Source organism: Drosophila kikkawai, chromosome 3L (genome assembly GCF_030179895.1).
Source record: "Drosophila kikkawai strain 14028-0561.14 chromosome 3L, DkikHiC1v2, whole genome shotgun sequence".
Lineage (NCBI taxonomy): Eukaryota > Metazoa > Arthropoda > Insecta > Diptera > Drosophilidae > Drosophila > Drosophila kikkawai.
In genome coordinates this window covers 22,777,255-22,798,879 of record NC_091730.1, presented here as the reverse complement: position 1 = coordinate 22,798,879, position 21,625 = coordinate 22,777,255, and the positions used below count along the sequence as shown (strand labels likewise).

The following is a 21,625-nucleotide window of genomic DNA, read 5'->3' as shown; positions in this document are numbered from 1 at the left end:
AAGCACCGCTTATAAACGAGTACGAGTTAGTTATCATTCACCGCTTGTTAGGTATTAGTTTGAGGATGCACAAGCTAGACCTACCGTGACATCGGCCTGACGACGCGGACGCAGCGAAGCCAGCTTCTTGGCCGCTGCATCGATGGAGGCTGCGGCGCCCAGCAGTTCGTTCTCAGCTATCACTGTGGGATCTTCAGGATCGATCCAGTCGGAGCCCTTGAGCAGCCTGGCCATGGCCACCAGATCGGTGACGCACTTGGCCACGCGACGCGACAAATGCATGCGATCGTCTGCGCTGCAGTTGTGCAGGATGCCGTTGAGCAGCTCGCGATAGGACTCGCCAACCGCCGTGCCCGCCTCCAGAGTGCGCATTCGCAGTTCCTCCGTTTCCGCGCAGTTCCAGGCGACGGAGCGGCAAACGATCAGCATGTCAGAGATGGCCCGACGTCCCAGATTGGCGGCAGCCACAATGTCAGCCTGCAGATTGGAGGTGCCGGCAGCCACGGCCTTGGCAGTGGCAGCAGTCACGTTCATGGTCACTCGGATGAGGTCCTCGGGTCCCACCTGGTTGCTGCCCACTGGAGGGGGAGTGTGCATGGCCTGGAAGGGTGAGAAAATAGAGTTAGGTTGAATTCAAAATATGTTCATATACTTTGAGACATGGCCATTTTGAATTATTTCAGAATTTCGGATTTAATTTTATGAAAATCAAAAGACTATATTAGCTGTCATAGGAACTATCGGAAAATTAACGATATTCCTTCAAATCTACTTTAAAAGAACAAATTTGGTCCCTTTCTCAAATTTTAAGTTAAGATATGCGAATTTTTAATTACGTACTTTAATAGTATTTCAATTTCGGCTTGCCAAAGTTAGCTTTCTTTTTTGTTTAACTTTGAAACACTTACCCGTATCTCCTGGGAAATGGCTTCAACGGTGGCCTCCATGGCCCGTGTTCCGCGCGTGTGCTCATCCTCCACAGCCTTGACGGTCTTCAGCAGCGAGGACACATTCAGCACCATCACCTATTTGGTTTCAAGTGTAAATTGGTTTTGCAGAGCAGAGATGTTTGTGATTAATGTTTGGTCGGCAAAGAGGTGAGAGAGAGGGTTACTTATAGATATAGCAGGATTTCTACGCTTGACTACTCAACATAACTTACTACTTCTACTACTAGGGATCTAGTACAACAATCTAAATGGCTTTGGCACTCTTTCAAATCAAAATACAAAACTAAATACGTAATTAAATAATACATATTCCAATTAAAGATTTTTATTATACGCATAAGTAATAAGAATTAGTTTATAAAATGACTTGGTAACATTGATAGATAAGAGATAAATAATGAGAACTTTTAAAGGCCGGGTAAGCGTTACGGAAAGTTCTCGAAATGTGCTTTAAAACGTTTGAAATTGAAAGTAAAATTAATTATTCACTTTAGGCTCTTCCCAGCAGTTAAAAGTCCTCTTACAATCAGTTTTGAATTCAACTTCTCAAGGGTCAAAAATTATGATTCATTGTGTTCTGAATGGCTTAATGCAAGTTGAACGAGGGACACGGACACGGATGGTTCTCAGTTGGCCATGGCGCTGTCGATGATGCCGTTGCTGCTGCTGCCGAGGAGGAGGATGTGGCTGCTACTGCGGATGTCTGAGTGTGGGTTAGTTTCTGAATGGCGGCCGTTGTGGGCAGCTGCTTGGCAAACATCTTGAAGCGTCTGCCCGTTTTTTGGTTTTATTTTTCGGTTTGTGCGGATGAATGGAGATTTTGGTTTGATATCGATTTGATAGCAGATTGTTTCCACAGCGAGCGCAGCGCATGAAGAGAAGGAGGAGCGTGTGGAGCGGTTTTTGAATTCGATTTGCATTTTGTACAGTTCATGAGTGTTTTGAGTTTTTTTTTTTTTTTTTGTTTTGTGGGAAAAAAGAAGAGCAGACACGTCGAAGGCACAACGAATTAGCAAAACGAAAAAAATACATCAATTTATGGATTTTCCCATTTGGTTTTTCTTTGTACAAACGTTGGAAGTGGGTGGTTGGTGGGTGTGGGTGTGGGACAGATGGAAAGGGTGGTTTGGAAAGGGTAGGTGGGTGTTCTGGGTGTCTCGGTGGTTGCGAGAGCGCGGCGCAGCAGTTGCAGGCAGAGCTAGAGCCAGCAGGGATGACCAGGGGGTTAGAGCCGGAGCCGGGGCAAGTAGGGTAGTTCCAAAATATATTCTTTCTCGCCGAAGCCGCAGGGAAATAATGCAAGTAGTGGGCTTTCGTGGGGCATGGTGCGTTCGGTTAAACATTGATAACATTAATAACATTAAAGGAAACGAAAACGAAAACGACAACAGAGCGAGAGCAGCGGCAGAAGCGTAAGGGAGCAGAGTGGGATGCGATTTCCATTCATTTTTGTACGAGATTTCAATAAAAAATCAGCCAGCAGCAGTGGAGTTGGGTTATTCAAAATATACACAGATACATTTATGTGGTTGGGGGTTTCCTATGTTTTTTGTATGTTTTGTTTTAACGGGTGGATGAGTGCCAAAGCCAGTTGATGTTTATTTATGTTCGAGTTTTCAATATGCCACAACATCAACAACATTTTTGTATGCGTTTTACATATTTTTTCATGGAAGAGAAAATATTATTAAAGAAATCATATATACTATAGACGATAAACACTATCGAGACCAGGGAGGCCATGGAAATTGCAGCCTAATCTGCATTTTATGATGTTTCAAAAACACTGCGATTTCTGTGGCCTCCCTGCCTAAGTTAAGTTACTTTTCAAGACCCATTTTACTTGGTAATCTCTTCTGAATACCTAAATAAAATTTTAGGGACAAACCATAACCATTTCTAGTCAGTTACAATTTTGGTGAGTTAGGGAGAGTAAAAACTAAGGCAGAGTAAATCGCTTAAAAGGGGACATTTTTTGTTGGTCTAAAAAATAGTTTATTATTTATAGAATATACTATGTTAAAGTTTCATTATCAAATTCAAACTCTTAGTGCCTCAAATCAAGTTAACGTGGGCGCATTAAAAACTGAGTTTTCTCTACTTTTAATTTTTGAGTTTTTACCTTTTGTAACAAAGAAAACTATGCAAAATATTGGAATGAATCAAAAACTATTATTATCAGCATCTATTTTACCGTTCAAATGTTTCCCCTAAAAGGGTCATACGTCCTATTTTAAGCGAATTTTTCTGCAAATACTAAAAGCCACAACAACGAAAGCTTTATAGCAGATATAAAAAACTACAGAGTAAGAGAGAGATAGTTTAAAAGAGAGACAGAGAGAAAGGGGAGACTGGTTAGGCGGTTCTCAAACTTACCCTGGCGCTCTCCTTCAGACCCTGCATGGAGGGATCGTTGATGGGCTTGCCCGAGGCCAGCTTGGTGCAGTTAATCAAGTCGCCCAGAGCCGAGGCCACATCTTTAACGGCATTGATGACCATCACCTGAGAGTCGGGCTGCGAGGATCCCAGCGAGCAGGCGCCTCGCTTCACCGCCTCAGCCAGTTGAGCTGGTGTTAAAAATATTTAGTTAGATTTTATCCCTTAAACTTTATTATTCTAAACTCACTTATAGTTGACACTGCATTCTGGGCAGCGCTGGCCAACTGATCCTGTGTTCCAGCTGCTCCTGTAACCAACACCTTGGTGTCCTCGACCAGAGCCTTGGCCGTCTGCAGAATGTGCTCGCGATGATCGGCAAAGCTTCCGTCTCCGTCCGAGTGCAAGGTTCCGGCGGTGGCGAACATAATGGTTGTGTCCAGATCTCCTATGATGCCGGACACCGTGTGGGCGGCATTGATGCAGGCCTGGGTGCCGCGTGATCCCGCCTGCAAGGCGGCCAGCACTTGGGCCACCTTCTCGGACACCTCGCGGGCGTTGCGGGCAATATCCTTCTGGGCGCCCACATCGTTGGGTCGTGCTCCGCCCGCCGACGACTGGATCATGGAGCTGACCGAGCGGCCCAAGTCGATGACTGTGGTGCGAATCCGCATGGCCACGTCCGGTGAGGTGGTGGTGGTGCTGGCTCCCACGGAATCTTGGGTCAGCTGCTGGTAGTGCTGAGTCATGTCCACGGCCAGCTGGGGCAGGGCCGCCGGCTCCACGCTGCTCTTGGCATTCATCTCGTTGGCCAGACTGGCGATCTCCTTTGCCCGCGCCACCATGCGCGTCTGGTAGTCCACGAAAGTGTCCGAGTACGAGGCGTTCAGCAGCGACTGCCGCTTGTCGGTCAGCCGGGTGATGGACCGGTTCACCTGCTCCATCAGACCCGTCACAATGCCCGTCTCCGCATTGATCTTCTCCACCGTTTGCTGCAGCTCCAGGATGGCCTCCCGCGTGCCATCGATGGCCTCGTCCAACCGCGGATGGGCGTGCGTGGCTCGGGGATTTCCGGCCGAGTCTTTGGCCGACTGCACCAGAGTGATGGCGCTCTCCACCACCGAGCGCGTCTGCTGGATCAGCGACATCTGCTGCTGGCTGTGCACGATGTGGGTGCAGGCGCCGATGGCGCCGTTCACCATGGGCACCACATACCGCGAGATCTCGCCCACGGCGTGGCCCAGCTGCTCGGCATTGTTCTTGCCCGCCACCCGGATGGGCTCCAGCTTGTCCACCAGCTCGGAGGCCGAGTTCATCGTCTGGCCACTGAAGCCGTGCAGGTTGTTGTCCCGCCGCTGGCTAAGACCCTGGGCGTTCACGGCGAGCGCACAGCTGTCCAGCTCGCGGGTGCAGGTGCCCAGGGTGTGGAGCACCTGCTCGCACTGCGCCTGTCCCGGCGCCTTGTCCCGAATGTTGTCCACCAGCCTCTTCACCGACTCCGACACCGGCGTCGAGTGCATCGAGAGCTGTTGCCACACGGGCGGATTGTCGGGGGAGAGGGCCAGCGACTTGGCCGCCTTGACCATCTCAACCACACCGTCGATGACGCCACGTCCCGCCTGGATCACTGGCTCCTGCGCCTTCCTGCCCTCCGCCGAGATCTTGGCGGGCACCGAGCTGAACTCCGGACTGGAGGCATACTGTCGCACCGCCTTGACGGCCTCTAGGAGTGGCTCCACCAGGCGCTCGCGACTTCCGCTGGCCGGCTGCTCCTCAATCGCCTTGATGGCCTGCACCAGGTCCGAGGTGGCCGTGGCCACCTGCTTGGCCAGCACAATGAACTCGTTTTTGGCCACCGGGTTCGAGGTGTTCATCGAGGCCTGGCGGCAGATGGAGCACAGGTAGCTGGTGTGCTTGGCGATCACCGTGAGGGCAGAGATCATCTGCGGCTTGGTCGACTGCTGGCTGGCCACGATGTCGCAGTGCTGCCGGATGCCCTGGTAGGCCCACGTCAGCTGGGCCTGATCAATGATGCCCGGCCGTCCGGCCACGCTGGACGGATGCGAGACGCCGATCAGATAGGCGGCCTGCGAGGAGCTCTCGATCAGGCCCTGGATGGAGTCGTTCACGTTGCTCACCGACTGGCTGAACTCCACGTGCTGCGACTGCTTAGCGTTGTTGATCATCTCGGAGATGGCGTAGCCCAGGTTGCGCGACTTGCCGGTGGCCTGCTCCACGCAGTCGAAGTAGCCCAGCTCGTTGATGGGCTCGTGGGGGTAGTCCAGCATCAGGCGCAGGGCCTCGATGTTGCGCATGGCGTTGTCGCACTCCTTCTGGCCAGGAGCAGACTGGATGCTGGCGTCCACCAGCTGGTTGATGCTCTCCGTGACGCCGCGGGCGGCGGCGTGCAGCAGGTTCTTGGCATTCGGCTGGCCGGGATCGGCGGCAATCGACTTGGCCGTGGACAGTAGCGAACACGACTGGGTGGAGACGTGGCGCAGGCACTCGATAATCTGGGATCGCACCTCCTCCTCCTGCGTCTGGCCGGCCATTTCCATGCTGACCGACAGCAGGTCCCGGTAGTTGGCCGCAAAGTTCTGCGTGGTCTCGGCCAGCAGGGCTGGCGAGTGGTAGGAGACCACGATCTGGCCCCCGGAGCTGCTCAGCTGCTCGGCCACCTGCTTCAGTTCCGACTGCAGCGTGGCATAGGGTCGGGCCGAGGGCGGGAACTCGCTCATCGAGAGGATCTCGCTCAGATCGCTCACGTTCCTCAGGGCCATGTCCACCTCGCGCTGGCCGGGAATGCAGTCCACGGCAGCGGACAGCGCTCCGGTCACCTCCTTGCCAGCCTGGGTCAGGGCGTCCGGGTTGGACACGCCCTGCAGCGTGCGCTGCGCCTGCTCGATCAGTCGCGCCGAGCTGGTCACCACATCATCCGCGCAGTCGATGATGGCCGGATTCTGGGTGGTGGCCGCCACCCCGTGCACGCTCTTGGTGAAGTCTCCCAGGGCCAGGGCCGTGTCGCGACCCGCTGAGCCGGCGTAGATGCGCTGGTTATGCAGCACCGACGACAGCAGCTGGCTCAGGGCAATGCCCACGTTCTTGGCGGACCTTCTCAGCTCATCGGCCGTGTTCTCCACCGTCTGTCCCGGCAAGGGACGCAGCTGGCCAGCGAGGGCCGCCTGACGCGTGTCGTCGAGTACGTCATGCAGCTTGCGCACCTCCTCCAAAGCCGACTCCAACTCCTGGCCACCGCAGGCATCGCGAGCGCGCTGGGCCACCGAGTGCAGCTCGGATACACATTGTCCCAGGTGCAGGGCACCCTTGGACAGCTGCGTGGCCGAGGGAATATCGGTGACGGTGGGCTGCAGAGCCCTCGAGGACTTGGACACCTGCAGTGCCGGTTCGATGAACTGCTCCGCCGCCTCGATGAGGTTCAGCTGGGCGTTGGGATCGTCGGGCTGCGCCCGGGTCGTCTTTAGGGAAGTAACCAGTCGCGGGATGGTGTCAGCCACCCGCTTGCAGTCCTGCAGCAGCGTCTCCTTGGTCTGGTGGTCCTGGCTGTGCTGCACCGCATTCTGGGCTGCCGAGATGCACTGCGTGGCTGCCGAGGCGGCCTGCTTCGAGCAGAACTCCAGTCGCTGGATGAGTCCCCGCTTCATGGCCGGCGTATTGGCCGCCGTGGTGGTGATTTCGCGCAGCTCCTCGGCCGCCCGGCGCAGGGCATTCTGGTTGTCAGTGTCGTGGGGATTCGAGGAGCAGAGACGCGCGGCCTCCACCAGCTTGGCCGTGGCATCGGCCAGCTGCTTGGCGGCGGACAGGAGGCGACGCTGCATGTCCGCGTCCTGCTGCTGATCCGCCTCACCCTTGATGCTCTGGATCAGCTGGGCGGTGGTCTGGCCCAGGGTGCGGGCATGGCGCACCATCTCCTGGGGATCGTGGGTGGACACCAGGATGTCCGTGCCGATGATCACGTTCTCGACGGGACTCAGCTCGGTGCTGGTGCGGTTCGCGTGCTCCCTGGTGCTCAGCTTCACGTGCTCCAGCATGTCGGTGAGGCTCTTGGACACGTCCCGAGCGGCTGCCAGGAGATCGGCCTTCAGCTTGGGATCGTTGCTCGCCTCGTTGCATACCTCGCACAGCGAGTTGACGGCCCTGGCCACGTTCCTGGCCGCCGCCTCCAGTTGCTCGCGGCAGGCGGCGTTGTGCAGCGTGGGCGCCACCACCTTAGCACAGGCCACCAGCTGACTGGTGGCCAGGGCACACTGGCTGGCCGCTCCAATCACCCTGTTGCGGGCCTGCTCGTCCTCGCAGCTGGCGGCAATGTTTTTGGCCCGCAGCACAAGGGCGGCGGTGGTGTTGGCCACCGCCTTGGCCAGAGCCAGGAGCATGTCGTGCAGATCCCGATTCTCGGGCACCTCCTCCTCGGCAATGGTGCTGAGCACATGGGTGGTGGCCTCTCCCACGCGGCTAGCCGCATTGATCAGATGCTGCGGCGGCTCCTTGCTCTCCGGCTCGGCGGCCTTGAGGAGATCGCTGAAGGCGTTGCACAAGTTGCGGGCAGCCTCCAGCAGCTGGTCGCCGTTCGAGTCGTTCTCCATCAGGGCGGCAATCAGACGCACCTCCTTGGTCACCTCGGGTATCGTTTGGGCAATCTGCGACACCGAAGCCGAAATGGCCTCCGTATCCACCTCGTCCGGCTGCGAGGCGGTGATGATCTGGGCTGTGGCGGCGCTCATGGTGGCCACATGACTGCTGACGGCCTGCTTGGAGGTGTCCAGCGTGTTCTCGCGCCACTCAATGGAGCGCATATCGCTGCCCAGCTCCTGGATGGGTGCCTGCAAGTGGAGAAGGTTAGTCCATCTCTAGTAACCAGGAGGAGACAAGGCCTAGCTTACCCTGGTGCGCAGCTCTTCGTCAGCGCGAATTAGGACATCCTGGCCGGCGGAAATGTAGCCCAACAGTGCCCGCTGTGGCTCCGTTAGATTCACAGAACTAATGCGAACTTCCTTAGTCTAAATATAAACATTTCAATACACTTATTAGTTGTCTGAATCAATCAATAATCTCTCCAGCTGAATGCATACTTGGTGAAACTCTGGTTGACCACTGGCTGTTCTCAGAGATTGCAGCATGTTGGGAGACAGGGATTAGAGATTAGATGTGTCATGTTAGTTCGCTGCAGATGAGATGGGGTCATATGGCACATGGTTATGACTATGGTTATGGTTAAGGTTAGGAGTACGAGTACGAGTATGTGCAGTGGCAACTCAGGAAAAAAGCGCGTGAAAAGAGGATTAACTGAGTGGAGTGTGTGAGTGCGGTTAGTGTGGAGTTTTTGTGTGTGTGTGTGTGGCTTTACGCAGGTGCGAGACGGGGCCAAGGGACAACTTACCGTGGGCGGCTGGTGGGCATGATTCACCTGGCCAACGAAGGCGCCATACTGCACCGTCTGCACTTCGTTGTGGGTGAAGGGGCGCTCGGCTGTGATTGAATTCAAAGGACGGGGGAGGTACAAGAAAGTCAAAATTATAAATTAGCATACTCAAAAAATAAGCAAGTAAAAAAGTAACCAAGCACTATAATATATCATATAAATATATATACATAAATATAAATAATACAATATGTCTTTATTTTTTATAAGGCTTAGAGACTCGTAAAAATTCCTTAATTGAAATCAGTTGTTGGTTTCTTTTCCAATGTCACTGATCTAATGTATGATCTCTAAATAAGGAAATCGGTTCTCTCATTTACAAATTTAAGAATTCCTTCTTTTAATCCCATATTTAACAAAGGTCTGATTTCATTAAAAATGTTCAAAAAACTATAAACTAATAAGCGCCAGCTAAAGTACTTTTTCCATTTCATAAAATACAAAAGAAATCTCTTAAAACTCACCGTCATAGTTGCGTATAATGCCCGGATGAGCCAAGCTCTCCACATTGAGTTGCTCCACGCGATTTGTTTCGTGTTGCAAGAAGGTGGCCCTGAAAACAAACAGAAACCATTATTAATCTATTATTAAACAAAAACCGACTCATTTTACTCACTTGGAAGGTGCCACAGACTCCTCCACCATGGTGGAGCCCTCATCGCCCTCGATGCCAAAGTGATCCTTGGTCTGTTTCTTCTTGAGTATAATATCGATGTAGCCAGCGATGAGCTGGACAATCTGCTCGGCCTCCGTCGTTTGCACCGAATAGTACTGATTGGCATAGTCGCCAAAGTCCAGGGTGAAGGTGTTCGGCGAGGCGCCCCATCGTCGGACTGTGGTCAATGGCCACGAGACGAGAATCTCCTTGGTACGCTCGTCCAGACGCAGCACCGAGTCCTTAGTGACGCCCAGCAGGCGGGGCACCAGCTTGTTCTTGCCATTCATCTTCTCCTTGACCAGGAAAAAGGTAACCCCATAGGTGGGCAACTCCCGGGCTGTCTTGGTGTACAGGACTTTGGCATCGATTTCGGATAGATCGGCGTGCCTTCGGTGCTCCGCAAAGACTTTCTTCTCAATGCCCTTGACGCGCACATACGACTGAGGCAGGAAGTCCTTCAGGCTGTACAGAAAAAATTTCAAATGGATTAAGAGAGGGACTTGGAATAAGGACTCTCAATATAAACTCACTCTAAAAATCCTGTCTTGTGCTTGGCCTCGTTGTGCGGTCCAAACTGAATGTGCGTTTGGATGCCAGCAAATTCACAAGCTAAGGAAATCAAAAAATTGTCAAGGGGCTTACTTTAAAGACTTTTTTAAACCAAACGCACCTTTCTCCTGGGTAACGGGATGCGTGCCATCCAGAATGGCGTCCCTGGCCTGCACATACAGCAGATTCAATTGCACGGGATCCCGGGAGTCAATGTTCTGATCCGAGAAGAAGAACCGACGGCGCAGTAAGACCGTCTCGGCCTCATCTATGCCCTGCTCCCTCAGAGTGCGACCGACATCCACCCAGTTCACTGCAAACAGAACCCTTTAGTAAGCTTCCCTTGGGCAATCGTGGCCAGGTAACTCACTCTCATCGTCCGTCTTGAGCTTCTTGCGCAAACTCTCCATCTTGGCGTCGCGATCCTTCTCCATGATCTTGCGCTTGAGGGTCAGAGTGCCGAACTTGTTGTCCGGCAGGTTCTCGTTCTGCGCCTCGTTGTCCTCGCGCACCAACCCATATTCCTCGTGGTTGGTGATGCCGATCTTCGTGCAGATGACCACCATGAGCTGCGACACCGGCTGCGAGTCATCCACCAGAATGGTCTTTACGGCACCGTCCAGCATGCGGACACGCAAGGTGCGCAGTTTGCGACGATACTCCAGCGTGTCTTGGTTGTGCAGGATGTAGTAGCCAAGGGTGCGTCCGGCCTCCAGCCAAACGCCTTGCTGGTTCTGCTCGTCGGAGATGAAAAGACCATATTCGCTGGCTGTAATGGAAGGAGAATTTAACATTTAAAGGGATTTCTGGCTATGGACTTCAGGAGTATACGTACGTTGTCCTTGCACAGCCTCGGCGAACTTATCACGGATGATCTTGCAGGCATCGAAGACTGTGGTGTTGGGCTGGAACTGTATGGTCTTGGTCACACGACCACCTTCCAGCTGGATGCGCAGCGATAGCGTGGACATCCTGGCGTCTTCTCTTCGGCTTTCTTTCTCCTCCTCCTTCTGTTTTCTCGATTCGTGCTTCTACTCCTCTCCTCTCACTCTCTCCTCCACCTCGTCGTCGTTGTTTCCTTGGGTAAACTTCCAAGGATGTGGGAAATGCAAAAGGCACTGTAACAAGGAAGAAGAGAAGTATTCAAGTAAAGTGGGTGAATGAAAAATAAAAGCTTAATTTTATTAAAGTGTGTTTGCTTTTGGCATTATTTAAGAAGAATTTTTAACAAGTTTTAAAAAGTTGCAACACTTTTCGAGGAAATAAAGAATGTTTCACTTTGAAAAGAATTCATATTGCTTACTAATCATAAGTATAATATTATTTTCGCTTAAGTATTCACTTTTACAATACTGAAATCTCTCAAGAAAGGACTGTAGTTTCCCAAGAAGATTCTGTTGTATCCACTCTTATAGGAATTGGGGACACTGTCCTATTATTATCCCATATTATTGTAATGGAACATTAAGCTAGAAAAAGTTAAAAGTGGAAATCAGAAACCAGAAAAGCCGAAACCAAAAACCATGAACCAAAACCGAAACTGAAACCACCCCCAAAGCGTAAGGATATCTTTTGCCGGGCGGAAAGGGGCGGTGGACGAGGATGTGGATGTGGATGTGGCAGTTGGCAGCCACCACCCAAAACGCAGACGACCGATAAAATTGCTGATGAAAATCTTCTCCACAAACACACACACACACAGAAGAGAGGGCAATGCAGGACACTTGAGTTTGCCAAATCAAAGCCTAAAAGCCCAGGCCCATTGTAGTTTCCTTAGGGGGTTGGCAATGTAACCCCACACCAGGACATCTACCTTCGACCGCTTCTCTCACTTTTGCTTCGTGGCTCTTCTCTCCTCTCCTCTCTTCTCCAGCAGCTCCGCGTCATTACGGCAGGGCTTTGGATTTTAAGCCAAGTGCTCCTAATGCCTATCTTTCCATCCCCGAAGAGCGGGCATAATTGATTTTCTGTCGCCCGCTTTTTAGATCCAGCAGCAGCAGCCTTTGAAAGGGAGCTGCCTCCTCAAAGTGTGTCACAGTTCGCCATTATTTTTTCTGTAGCTAAGGCAAAAATCAATAATTTACACAAATGTTTGCCTTTTTCCTTCTTTGTTTTTTTGTTTTTGCTTGGGGAGCTGAAGCGGAAGCGGAAGCACTTGAAATTTCCGGCAGACGACACACACACACACGAAACCGCACATAAACTTTCACAATTACTTTTTAAGGCCGGGCAGGACGCCCAGGACGCCTGTTCCATATGGCGGCGATAGTTGGCCCCGCTCGTCGGCATCCTGGGGAGAGTCGTTGATTAGATTATCCGGCTGTTAGAGCGGCACACGTCTGCTGCCCACGGAATCTGGCACGTAAATGATGAAAAGGCTGACTCAACCTTTGGACTGAGAGCGGCAGAGCCACCGGCAGAGGATGCGGCCGCGGCAGAGGGATGCTGCTGCGCCGACGTTAGCATCCTGCGAGTGTCTGCTGCTGGTGCTTTGGTGGTGGCAAAACAAATGCCAGGAGGACGAAGAGAGCCACAGAGAGCGGCGCCGGCGCCGTATCTCCCTGAGAGAGAGCGAAAGAGCTGAGTTTGACCCCAAAGGGTGCAGCCACTGGGTAAAACACCCTCCTCTGTGGGAGATTGGAGAGTTATCTCTTCGCACTCCCCTCCGGACCCGGTGTAGACTTTTCACGGCGCCTGAGTGGCGCCAGACAGCCGAAAAAGTATCTGAATCCTGCGCAGCTTCAGCAGGCATACACAAAGGAGGCGAACCCAAGGGGCAGGAGGAGGCAAACAGTCGCCGCGTAACCTGATATGAATCTACACTGCGCGACAGGACGACAGGTTCAAAAGGGGGGGAGTCAAGTGCGCAGTCAGAAGGCGTTTTTGTCCCTTAAATTAGTATGTTAAAGAATCGTTTAAAGGAAATCATAAATATTTAAGAGCTAGCTATAATTTAAAATATTTTGCAAATATATTTTGAGATTTATAATGTCCTTTAAATAAATTTTAGATTATTTCTTATGATTTTCCACTTGCTTAGCAATTAGTTTAGTTTGACAAATAATATTTGCACTTTTAGATTTAATATGAAAACTTTATAAAAGCGTTGCTCTTTTTCTACCAAAATTCCTCCTACAGCCCACACCCTAACAACACTAAACAAATAAATATTGTAATATGATCTACCCCATTAAATCAATTAACTTTATTTCAGAGAAGGATGATAGAAAGGACAACCACTAATAAAACATCCTCATCCATCCTTCTTACAGAAAACATAAAAAAAACTTTAGTGAATGTAGAAAACTGTCAGTGTCACGCTAGGAAAATGGATGAAAGACAATGAATAGGATCGATTTCACGGAACCCAGAACATTTATGAATATTTTGATGAATCAGAATCACTATTTGGTTCAATGGACTCTGTGTATCAAAAGATATCATATTTCTCGGCAGTTTTACTTTATTAGCCATTTTACAGATGGCTAATAAACAATAATTAAGGAATAGTGATTAATTTGCTATGAATTTTTATATTTTTTTTTTTTGGCACATCTTAGTTTTTACTCCACATCCACCTCCTGCTGTCCAATCCCACTCCTTCTCCTCCTCTAACCATTGCCAGTCGAATGCAAATGGAAGCCAGGCCAGGAGCCGGAGGTGGCATCGAAGCCTCTCACTAATTGGCAACCACTTTCCACCCAGAAGTCACACTGAGCTGCTAATGGATGTAATTTACGGCCGGCCACGTTTTTTCTATGAGCACAACTAATTAATTGACTGCGGATGTAGATGCCAAGGAAACGACTTGTGGATTTCGGACTTTTCTTACTTGAAACTAAAATAAAGAGAATTTTAACCTGTACGGACTTGGGATTTATTAAAATTACACTGTTGAGCGTCTGATTTTTTTATTTGATTTAAATATTTATGGTTTCTCAACTAATTTAAAACATTTTTTAGTTGAAATGTTAAAATAATTTTCCTCTTGTTAAGGAGGAGTACTTGACAGAATCTAGTCAAAGTCAAGAATTGCAAATAAGCGCAATGATAAAACATATTTTAAGAATTTGGTTTCTAAAGAATTTTGGTATCCTCAAAACTAAATTTCTTAGAAAGATTAGTATTTCAATAAATACTTTTTAAATAAGTTTCTGGATGTCTTAAATACTTATTCAAAACTTATTTTATTCAAAATAACAGTAGAAAAATTTATAAAAAAGAAACCAAGCTAATAGATGATGATTTTCCCCGGCTTACTTACTTTTCGAACACTTTGATAGACTCATCGTGGGATCTTGTTTACAATGGACGTTTTTTTCGAAGGTGTTTATATAGTATTTTTCGGAAAGTTGGCGATCGAAAAACGTTAAGGCACACAGAGCTTATGGTTACGGTTTTTTTTTTCTTTTTGGCTTAATGCTTATAAAGGCACGCTCGGGCGTAGTGTGTGTTGTTTGGTGTGTGTGTTTTTGGAGTGGTGTGTTTTGTGTTTTATTGGTGTTTAATCGATCGGCTTTACGTTGTCATCGAAATGCATCGCGGGGTGTTAAAGGGAGATTTTAAAAATCGTTGACTGCGACGGCAGCGCTGGAGCTAGCGAGATCCTCCTGCAGATCCTCCTGGGCTCCGGCGGCAGCTGCTCGACGAGCTGAGGCACGTTTGTGGTGTTTGGCAAACGGAGCGGACCGTTTTTGTACAAAAAATTGTACGGAACCGAAACTGAATTTACAAAATACTCAACACAAAACGATGGCAAAAATCGCTAACAGTTTGGAAAATCTTAAAAAACGCGTATACATCATTAAATAACGTGTGAATTTTGCAGTTTTGCAATGCTCTCGACCTCAACAAATAACGTTTAAAATTTTGTGGGTTCTCTAGTGTAAAAGCTTTCGTTGTGTAAATTTTGTAAAGTATATATAAACGTGTGTGACTTTGTACATATATTATATATATCGTTAAAAACGTGTAAGACTTTGTAACAAATTTTGTGTTTTTTTTTAAGGCTTTTTGTGTCTGTTCTAAGGCAAATTAGTGGCAGAGTTTTAGAGACTTAGGGTCTAGTAAAAGTAAAGTTTCTGTCCAAGGCACTCGACGACAACAACGCGTGTGTGTGTGTGTGGAAAGTTAAGAATAATTCTTAGGGATAAGGCACGAACTATTTATGACGAAAAACAAGGAACCGAAACGGCACAAAGGCACTTGACCGCCAAACTTAACGAATTTTCAGAAACTCAACAACAAAACGCTTTAAAAACGCGACTTGACACTTTGTGACTTGTTTTATTTTTTTGGTGACTGAAAGCCCGTAGTCCTGGCTGTCCTGGCAACTCCTGCCCGATCAGCGGCTAGGCCTAGAATGATGTGCTATGCCGGCGACACATCGTGAGCTTCTGATGCCAGCATCATCCATTCCACAAGTCGTAAGCGTTGTGAGAATCCGCGACTCGATGGCGTCGTCCTGACGTCGCATCCGCGCATGCTCTGCGGCTGGTATGCAGGATGCCTGGGCGAGATGGCATGTCACGGCGAAGCCTTGGCAGTGTGGCTGCGGGAAAAGGATGATGCTGCTGATGCCTCTGCCTCTGCTGCTGCTGCTGCCGAGATCGTAAAACTGCCTAACCATCGCAACCAAAAAAAGGGAGGGTTTGGGTCTTGGCCTTTTTCCTGCGGAAAATCCACCACCAACTGGGTGCGCCCCATGGGTGGCCCTGGACCACCAATGGCTGAACTTCGCCTCCGCCCTATGTACAAGCCCAGCCATTTACTTGGCCAAGTTGTGTGTAAGTTTGTGTGGAACTACATGCAAAATGAGTAATGGTTAGGGAATAGCGGGAGATCCTTAATTTTCCCTGCTTTTTCGCCCAGCTTTATTTTAATTAATCGGATGTCCCTTGATTAATTGCAACAAGATGAGTTAGGTAAAGTTTCAGAGATCTCGCTTTAAAGGCTGAGGAAGGATAATGTCTCCCCCTTTCGAACCCACTTATCTGTGCATCTCTTTGGACGACATAAAAGCGGAGGAGGAAGAAGGCAACAAAAAATAAGCTCAACTGGCGCGACTTTCTGGCGCCAAAGCCTCCATTTTGTCTGGCCATATAAACGGGTGTACAATAATATCCTTGTGTGTGTGTGTTCGTCCTGGAGCAGCGCGTGTGCCTGCGTAGGAGTCCTGTGGTGGCCGCCAAGGAATCTGCACTGTTTTCACTTGTCTTGGGACACGTTTACGCCTTCCCCGTCATGTTCTCCCTCTGATTGCTTCCCCCCGGTACCGATCCCGCTTCCCGTTTTCGATGTCTTGGGGCAAGGATAACAAAGTGCCATGGGACAGCGCCAATGTGGAGCCCTTTTATGTAATTTGCACAGTTTTTATTTCTTTTTGTGCTAAGCGAGCAAAATAGAATTTGCCAACAGATACAGCGACTTGTCTGGGGCATAAAAATAAAGCCTTAGAAAAGGCATAAAGTTCAAGGAGGCATATATTTAAGCCAATCTTATTTTATAGGTAGAAATTAGCTTTTAGTTCTATTTGATTAATAGAGGTTTTTTGAAGGGAAAACAGAGCGTATATGAGCATTTTATAACCTTCACTTACAATTACCTATAATAGAATATTGAATTACTATAATATCTATACTCGAGAACCATATTATAATCGTTCCCTTAATTATTTCCTTATTATTAAAAACAATACTACATCTTGTTTGAAAGAGAAGAATAAATAGAGCAAAGATCTTATAAATCCAATAAATGGGGTGAAAAAGAAATCCAATGTGAACTGAAGTATCAAAACAATTTAAGGAGAAAGTATCCCCAAAACGACTATCGTTACTACAACCATATTTAGATAATCTGTTTGTTTAGATAACAGGTTGGCTGATAAGTCCCCGGTCTGACACATAGATGACGTCGCTAGTATTGAATGCATATTATTTTTATATAGTACTAACCTTTAAATGATTCGTCTCAAAATTTGACGTCTGTCAGTCAATTAGTTTGTGAGATAGAGCGTCTTTTGTGAAGCAACTTTTGTTATTGTGAAAAAATTTGAAAAAAAGGAATGTCGTGTTTTGATAAAATACTGTTTTCTGAAGGGAAAAAATACAGTGGAAGCGAAAACTTGGCTTGATAATAAGTTTCCGGAGTCTGCCGTAGGGAAATCAACAATAATTGATTGGTATGCAAAATTCAATCGTGGTGAAATGAGCACGGAGGACGGTGAACGCAGTGGACGCCCGAAAGAGGTGGTTACCGTCGAAAACATCAAAAAAATCCACAAAATGATTTTGAATGACCGTAAAATAAAGTTGATCGAGATAGCATAGGCCTTAAAGTATCAAAGGAACGTGTTGGTCATATCATTCATCAACATTTGGATATGCGGAAGCTCTGTGCAAAATGGGTGCCGCGCGAGCTCACATTTGACCAAAAACAACCGTGCCACAAGTCGTTGAGAACGATGGCAAAAATTCATGAATTGGGCTTCGAATTGCTTCCACACCCACCGTATTCTCCAGATCTGGCCCCCAGCGACTTTTTCTTTTTCTCAGACCTCAAAAGGATGCCCGCAGGGAAAAAATTTGGCTGCAATGAAGAGGTGATCGCCGAAACTGAGGCCTATTTTGAGGCAAAACCGAAGGAGTACTACCAAAATGGTATCAAAAAATTGGAAGGTCTTTATAATCGTTGTATCGCTCTTGAAGGGAACTATGTTAAATAATAATAACGAATTTTGACAAAAAAATGTGTTTTTCTTTGTTAGACCGGGGACTTATCAGCCAACCTGTTAAATAGAGTAATTAACCCTTTTCATAAGCACAAAACTATTTCGAAATTGAAAGCATACACCCATTTCCCCACTATATAGATTCCAACACTTTAAACAAAGTTGTCTAGTGCTCTTATTTGATTATGGAGATATCCGTTGACACCTTCTTCACTCACCTCAATTCGTTGCTAGCCCCTGGTCTGGGCTAATGGCTGTTCGATTCAGTTTCTGTTGTTGTTTCGCAGATAGTGGAGAAATGTGAGTTGTTGTTTATCGAAAGTTGTTTGCTGTGTGTGCTGGTGCGCCCGTGTGTTTGGTGTGTGTTTGAAGGCAGTAGTAGTGTTAAAGGTAATCGTTGTTGTTGCGTTGCTTGTTTCTTCGTTGCTTGTTGCGGTTGTCGTTTGATTTTGATTTGTTTAGAAGATCTGCAAATAGAAGAGCAGAGCGAGCGAACGGTTAAAACTGCGAGCTGCAGACATCGTTGGGGAAATGGGAATGGGAAAATCTCTCAAGCCGCGCCACGCTAGCCACTCCAAACTGAAAACGCACAAGGCATTTTTCCTGTTTTCATTTTCCATATTAGCAGCGCTCGACCTCGGCGATGAGGATGATCATGATGATGGGTGGAAGAATAGTCTCTGCTAGAGTCTGTTAGGTGGGGCATCTGGAGGAGAAGAAGGGGGCCCCTGCACATATATGGCTAGATGTTGGCATTGCGGTTAATGCCACCAAGGCAGCCGGAGCACGGCCACCGATATGTGCGCACATAGAATACCATTCCAAGAATGCTGCACCAGACTTTTCCATTAGCGTTCGCACATCGCCAGCGACTTTTGTTTATAGCAGCAGAAAATATCAATCAACACCCAAAAGCCCAAAAGAGTGCATCATCCATGAAGGAGGCAGAGGATCGATCGACTGGAGAGTTGTCAGCTGCAGCTGGCCAGGAATGCGGCTGCTGCGGTCTTCCATTTCTGGCCATTAACCCAAGGAAAGTCATACTGCCACAGTCTATTTGCCTAACAGCTACTGTATGTGGTTTTTGGAATAGAAAAATGAGGTCTTTGAGGGGATATTTAAGGTATACAATGAATGGTATTCATGCAGATTTATATCCTGATTTGCCTAAGAATCTATTATCTCTCCTTTAAACCGATAAAAAGTGCTCTCTAAAGGTCTTAACAAGTCACTTCTACGAAAATATCTGTATAATTTCACTCAAAAATATCTCCACTGATCATTCACTGATTGAAATATTTGTAAATTATTAACAATCGTGTGACATGGGTCTAGACCAGGTTAAGACTCCCCCTCAAAGCTCATTCCCAACATACAGGTGCAGGTCAGCCCTCAACTCATTGGCAAGACAAAAGCCAACGGCATGGCGTGGGCGTGAATGCCCCCCTGCTGATCTCCTGGCCCCTATTCTAGATTCAATGAAAGCGAAATGCGATTGTGGGCGTTGTTGGACAAGTTTCAGTGCTTAGTGGGTCGCCGGCTGATTGAGTTTATAAAATGCTACACGCTACACTGTTCACGGTACATGGGCCAGGCCATTGAGTGTGTGTATGCTGTTCTTCGCGGAGCAATCAAAATTACAAAACGATAGCGTCACGTAGTTATGGCGAACACAATCTGAGACCTTGGCACGATTCTGCCATGCGGCCAGATGTCAGGCTAGGTGCTCCGGCACGTTCTACAATGCCGTAGCTACCGCGAGCAGCTGCAAAGGGTTCCGAGTGTAGAAGTTTATGGCCAAGACAGGCGACACTTCAGGGAAACATTTGGATGGGTTTATTGACCCGAGCCCAAGGGGGAATATGTGATGATGATCTTTCACGTCACATATGCAATCATAACTCTTCTCTGGAAAATGTGAGCAGAGATTTATGTTATCTTTTGAAGGAACAACATTTTCATATAATTTTGTTTGTAGGAAAGAGTTTTTTGCTTTTTTCATAACAAATTGAATATTTTTAATTGAATTATTTTGTATATTATATTTTCAAGCTATACTTTATTCTACTACACTTTATTCATTTCAAATTTGTGAGCCAAAGAGACTCAATTTCATGACATCACTCTTTTTTATTCAAAACATTCATCAAAGATGTTGATCAATAATTACATCACATATTAGCCAGAAATTCCTATAAAAGTTCGACTAATTAATAACTAAATCTTCATTATTAAATTAAGCTTTTAAATTAGCTGTCCGTCAAAAATCACCCATAACGCACCCACACGTAGAGACACACAAAATAATACCTCATAAGATATATATTCGAACGTAGGTGATGACTACATATGCAAGTGCTTAAATCAGCTTCCAATGCTATAAATCACATCACACACTGGGCAATACAGAAAAATAAGAAAAAGAGAAAGGAGATTTTAAATAAACTGCCAAAGAAAATTCATCGTAAAATGTGTTGAAAAAAAGGCCATACGAAAAAAGTTCCCTCTAACGATAAAGGCAAAACAGATTTTAATTAAACCGAAACAACATTCAGACCTCATGCTAGAGATGTGCCCAATCCCACATCCATGCTATATATATGTAGAGGGAACGCTATAAATACCCAGCAAAAACGAGAACTTTCAAGGTAAACAAAGTATAATTTGGAGAGCAGACAAATCTTTTGGATTTTCCACTCGATGCGCCCGAGAAATCAATGGCTATGCTCGACATGGAAAGCAAGAGTGTGAAGAGCCGACTGATGATAATGCCATACCCATCGATCCGGCACGATTTCCACGCTTGACTTTAAATAGAACGAAGAAGCCAAGTATATTATTGTGAGGATAATTCCACCTCAGGCAAAGGAACAGCAACTACACAGATCTTTAATCCGACGAAATTGTCCCACCGCGGAGCTTTCACTGTACTGTGCCGGCGGCGGTGGCGGTGATGATGATGCTGCTCTTGGCTCATTATCTGCTTATTTCTTGCCCCGTCCTCTGAGTCATAGCTGAATTTATAGAAATTTCAATTTGTGTGTACTACAAACCCGCTAGTTTGGAGGTCCAACAGATGGCCAGAGAGCGATCGCCCCACCGGCGACGCGCCTGATTATTAGTTGCGCTTGGGTAATGTAACAAAAACAGCATCCAACGACTCGTGCAAACTTTTATTTCGCTTTTGATGTCAGCGGAAATTAGCGAGCGGTCAGCGAAACAGAGAAAAAATACATAAATGGCCGTTAGGCAAATGTGTCACGATCCAGTGAGACAGGTACTGAAAATGGTTTAACGAGAGTAATTACGCCAGCCGAAAGGTACTTGGCTTTAGCATAGTTTCAACGAAACAATTATGTTTTGTTTCACTCTTTCAGAGGAATAATTTGGGTTTGTATTATTATAATCATGCAAAGGTTAAATTAGGATTTAAGTAGAATCTATAGTCTCTCTTAGAGTACCTTATTAAATATAATCAATGTCTTTACTTCTTTATCACCTGTACTGACTTCATTACCTGATTCTCTTTATTAAACATCGAAATACCCGATAGACAAAGCCTTTCAATTCATACAAATAATGTTTATTTGGCAATTTTGTGTTCGTTTACACATTTTTCAGCACTTATAAACAACAGTCACGTTCTGGCGCTTCCTTTCCTCTGATCTGGGGTCATTCAACCCCACTGAAAGTGATCGCCAATAAACACACTGTGCGTTTGAAATAGCAATCTCCTTAGACTTGATTTGACTTTTTATTTTTCCCAGAGACACATCGGAGTTGAGTTAAACAAAAAAAGCAAAGCCACTCCCGCACACCAGGGGTCAACTTGGCTGATTTTACTTAAGGATCTCAGATCACTGCCACTGACGACTGCTATATGCACCTCTGATAACCCCTGCCCTGAGTGGAGCTGTAATTTGAGT

At 47.4% G+C, this 21,625-nt stretch overlaps 1 protein-coding gene and 1 long non-coding RNA gene across 4 annotated transcripts in view; one reads left to right on the top strand and one right to left on the bottom strand.

Moving 5' to 3' along the window:
* rhea (Talin_middle and talin-RS domain-containing protein rhea) overlaps positions 1-21,625 on the bottom strand; it is a 33,119-nt gene that overhangs the window by 2,748 nt on the left and 8,746 nt on the right. For 2 of the 3 annotated variants that reach the window (XM_017170834.3, XM_017170835.3), the window contains exons 2-14: positions 17,918-18,166; positions 10,806-11,088; positions 10,341-10,739; positions 10,092-10,283; positions 9,952-10,030; positions 9,380-9,883; positions 9,228-9,316; positions 8,722-8,810; positions 8,225-8,341; positions 3,577-8,164; positions 3,327-3,517; positions 909-1,025; positions 85-600 (exon numbers count right to left, since the gene is read on the bottom strand). In XM_017170834.3, the coding sequence (XP_017026323.1) occupies positions 85-600; positions 909-1,025; positions 3,327-3,517; positions 3,577-8,164; positions 8,225-8,341; positions 8,722-8,810; positions 9,228-9,316; positions 9,380-9,883; positions 9,952-10,030; positions 10,092-10,283; positions 10,341-10,739; positions 10,806-10,941 (7,017 nt within the window). In that variant the 5' untranslated portion in view covers positions 10,942-11,088; positions 17,918-18,166. Of the gene's footprint in view, positions 1-84; positions 601-908; positions 1,026-1,576; positions 1,721-3,326; positions 3,518-3,576; positions 8,165-8,224; positions 8,342-8,721; positions 8,811-9,227; positions 9,317-9,379; positions 9,884-9,951; positions 10,031-10,091; positions 10,284-10,340; positions 10,740-10,805; positions 11,089-17,917; positions 18,167-21,625 lie in introns of those variants that run through there. The other variant, XM_017170838.3, reaches the window with a different exon arrangement.
* On the top strand, positions 1,011-1,961 carry LOC138928581 (uncharacterized). The gene is made up of 3 exons (XR_011444988.1): positions 1,011-1,097; positions 1,178-1,747; positions 1,810-1,961. It is a non-coding gene; the product is annotated as an uncharacterized lncRNA (long non-coding RNA).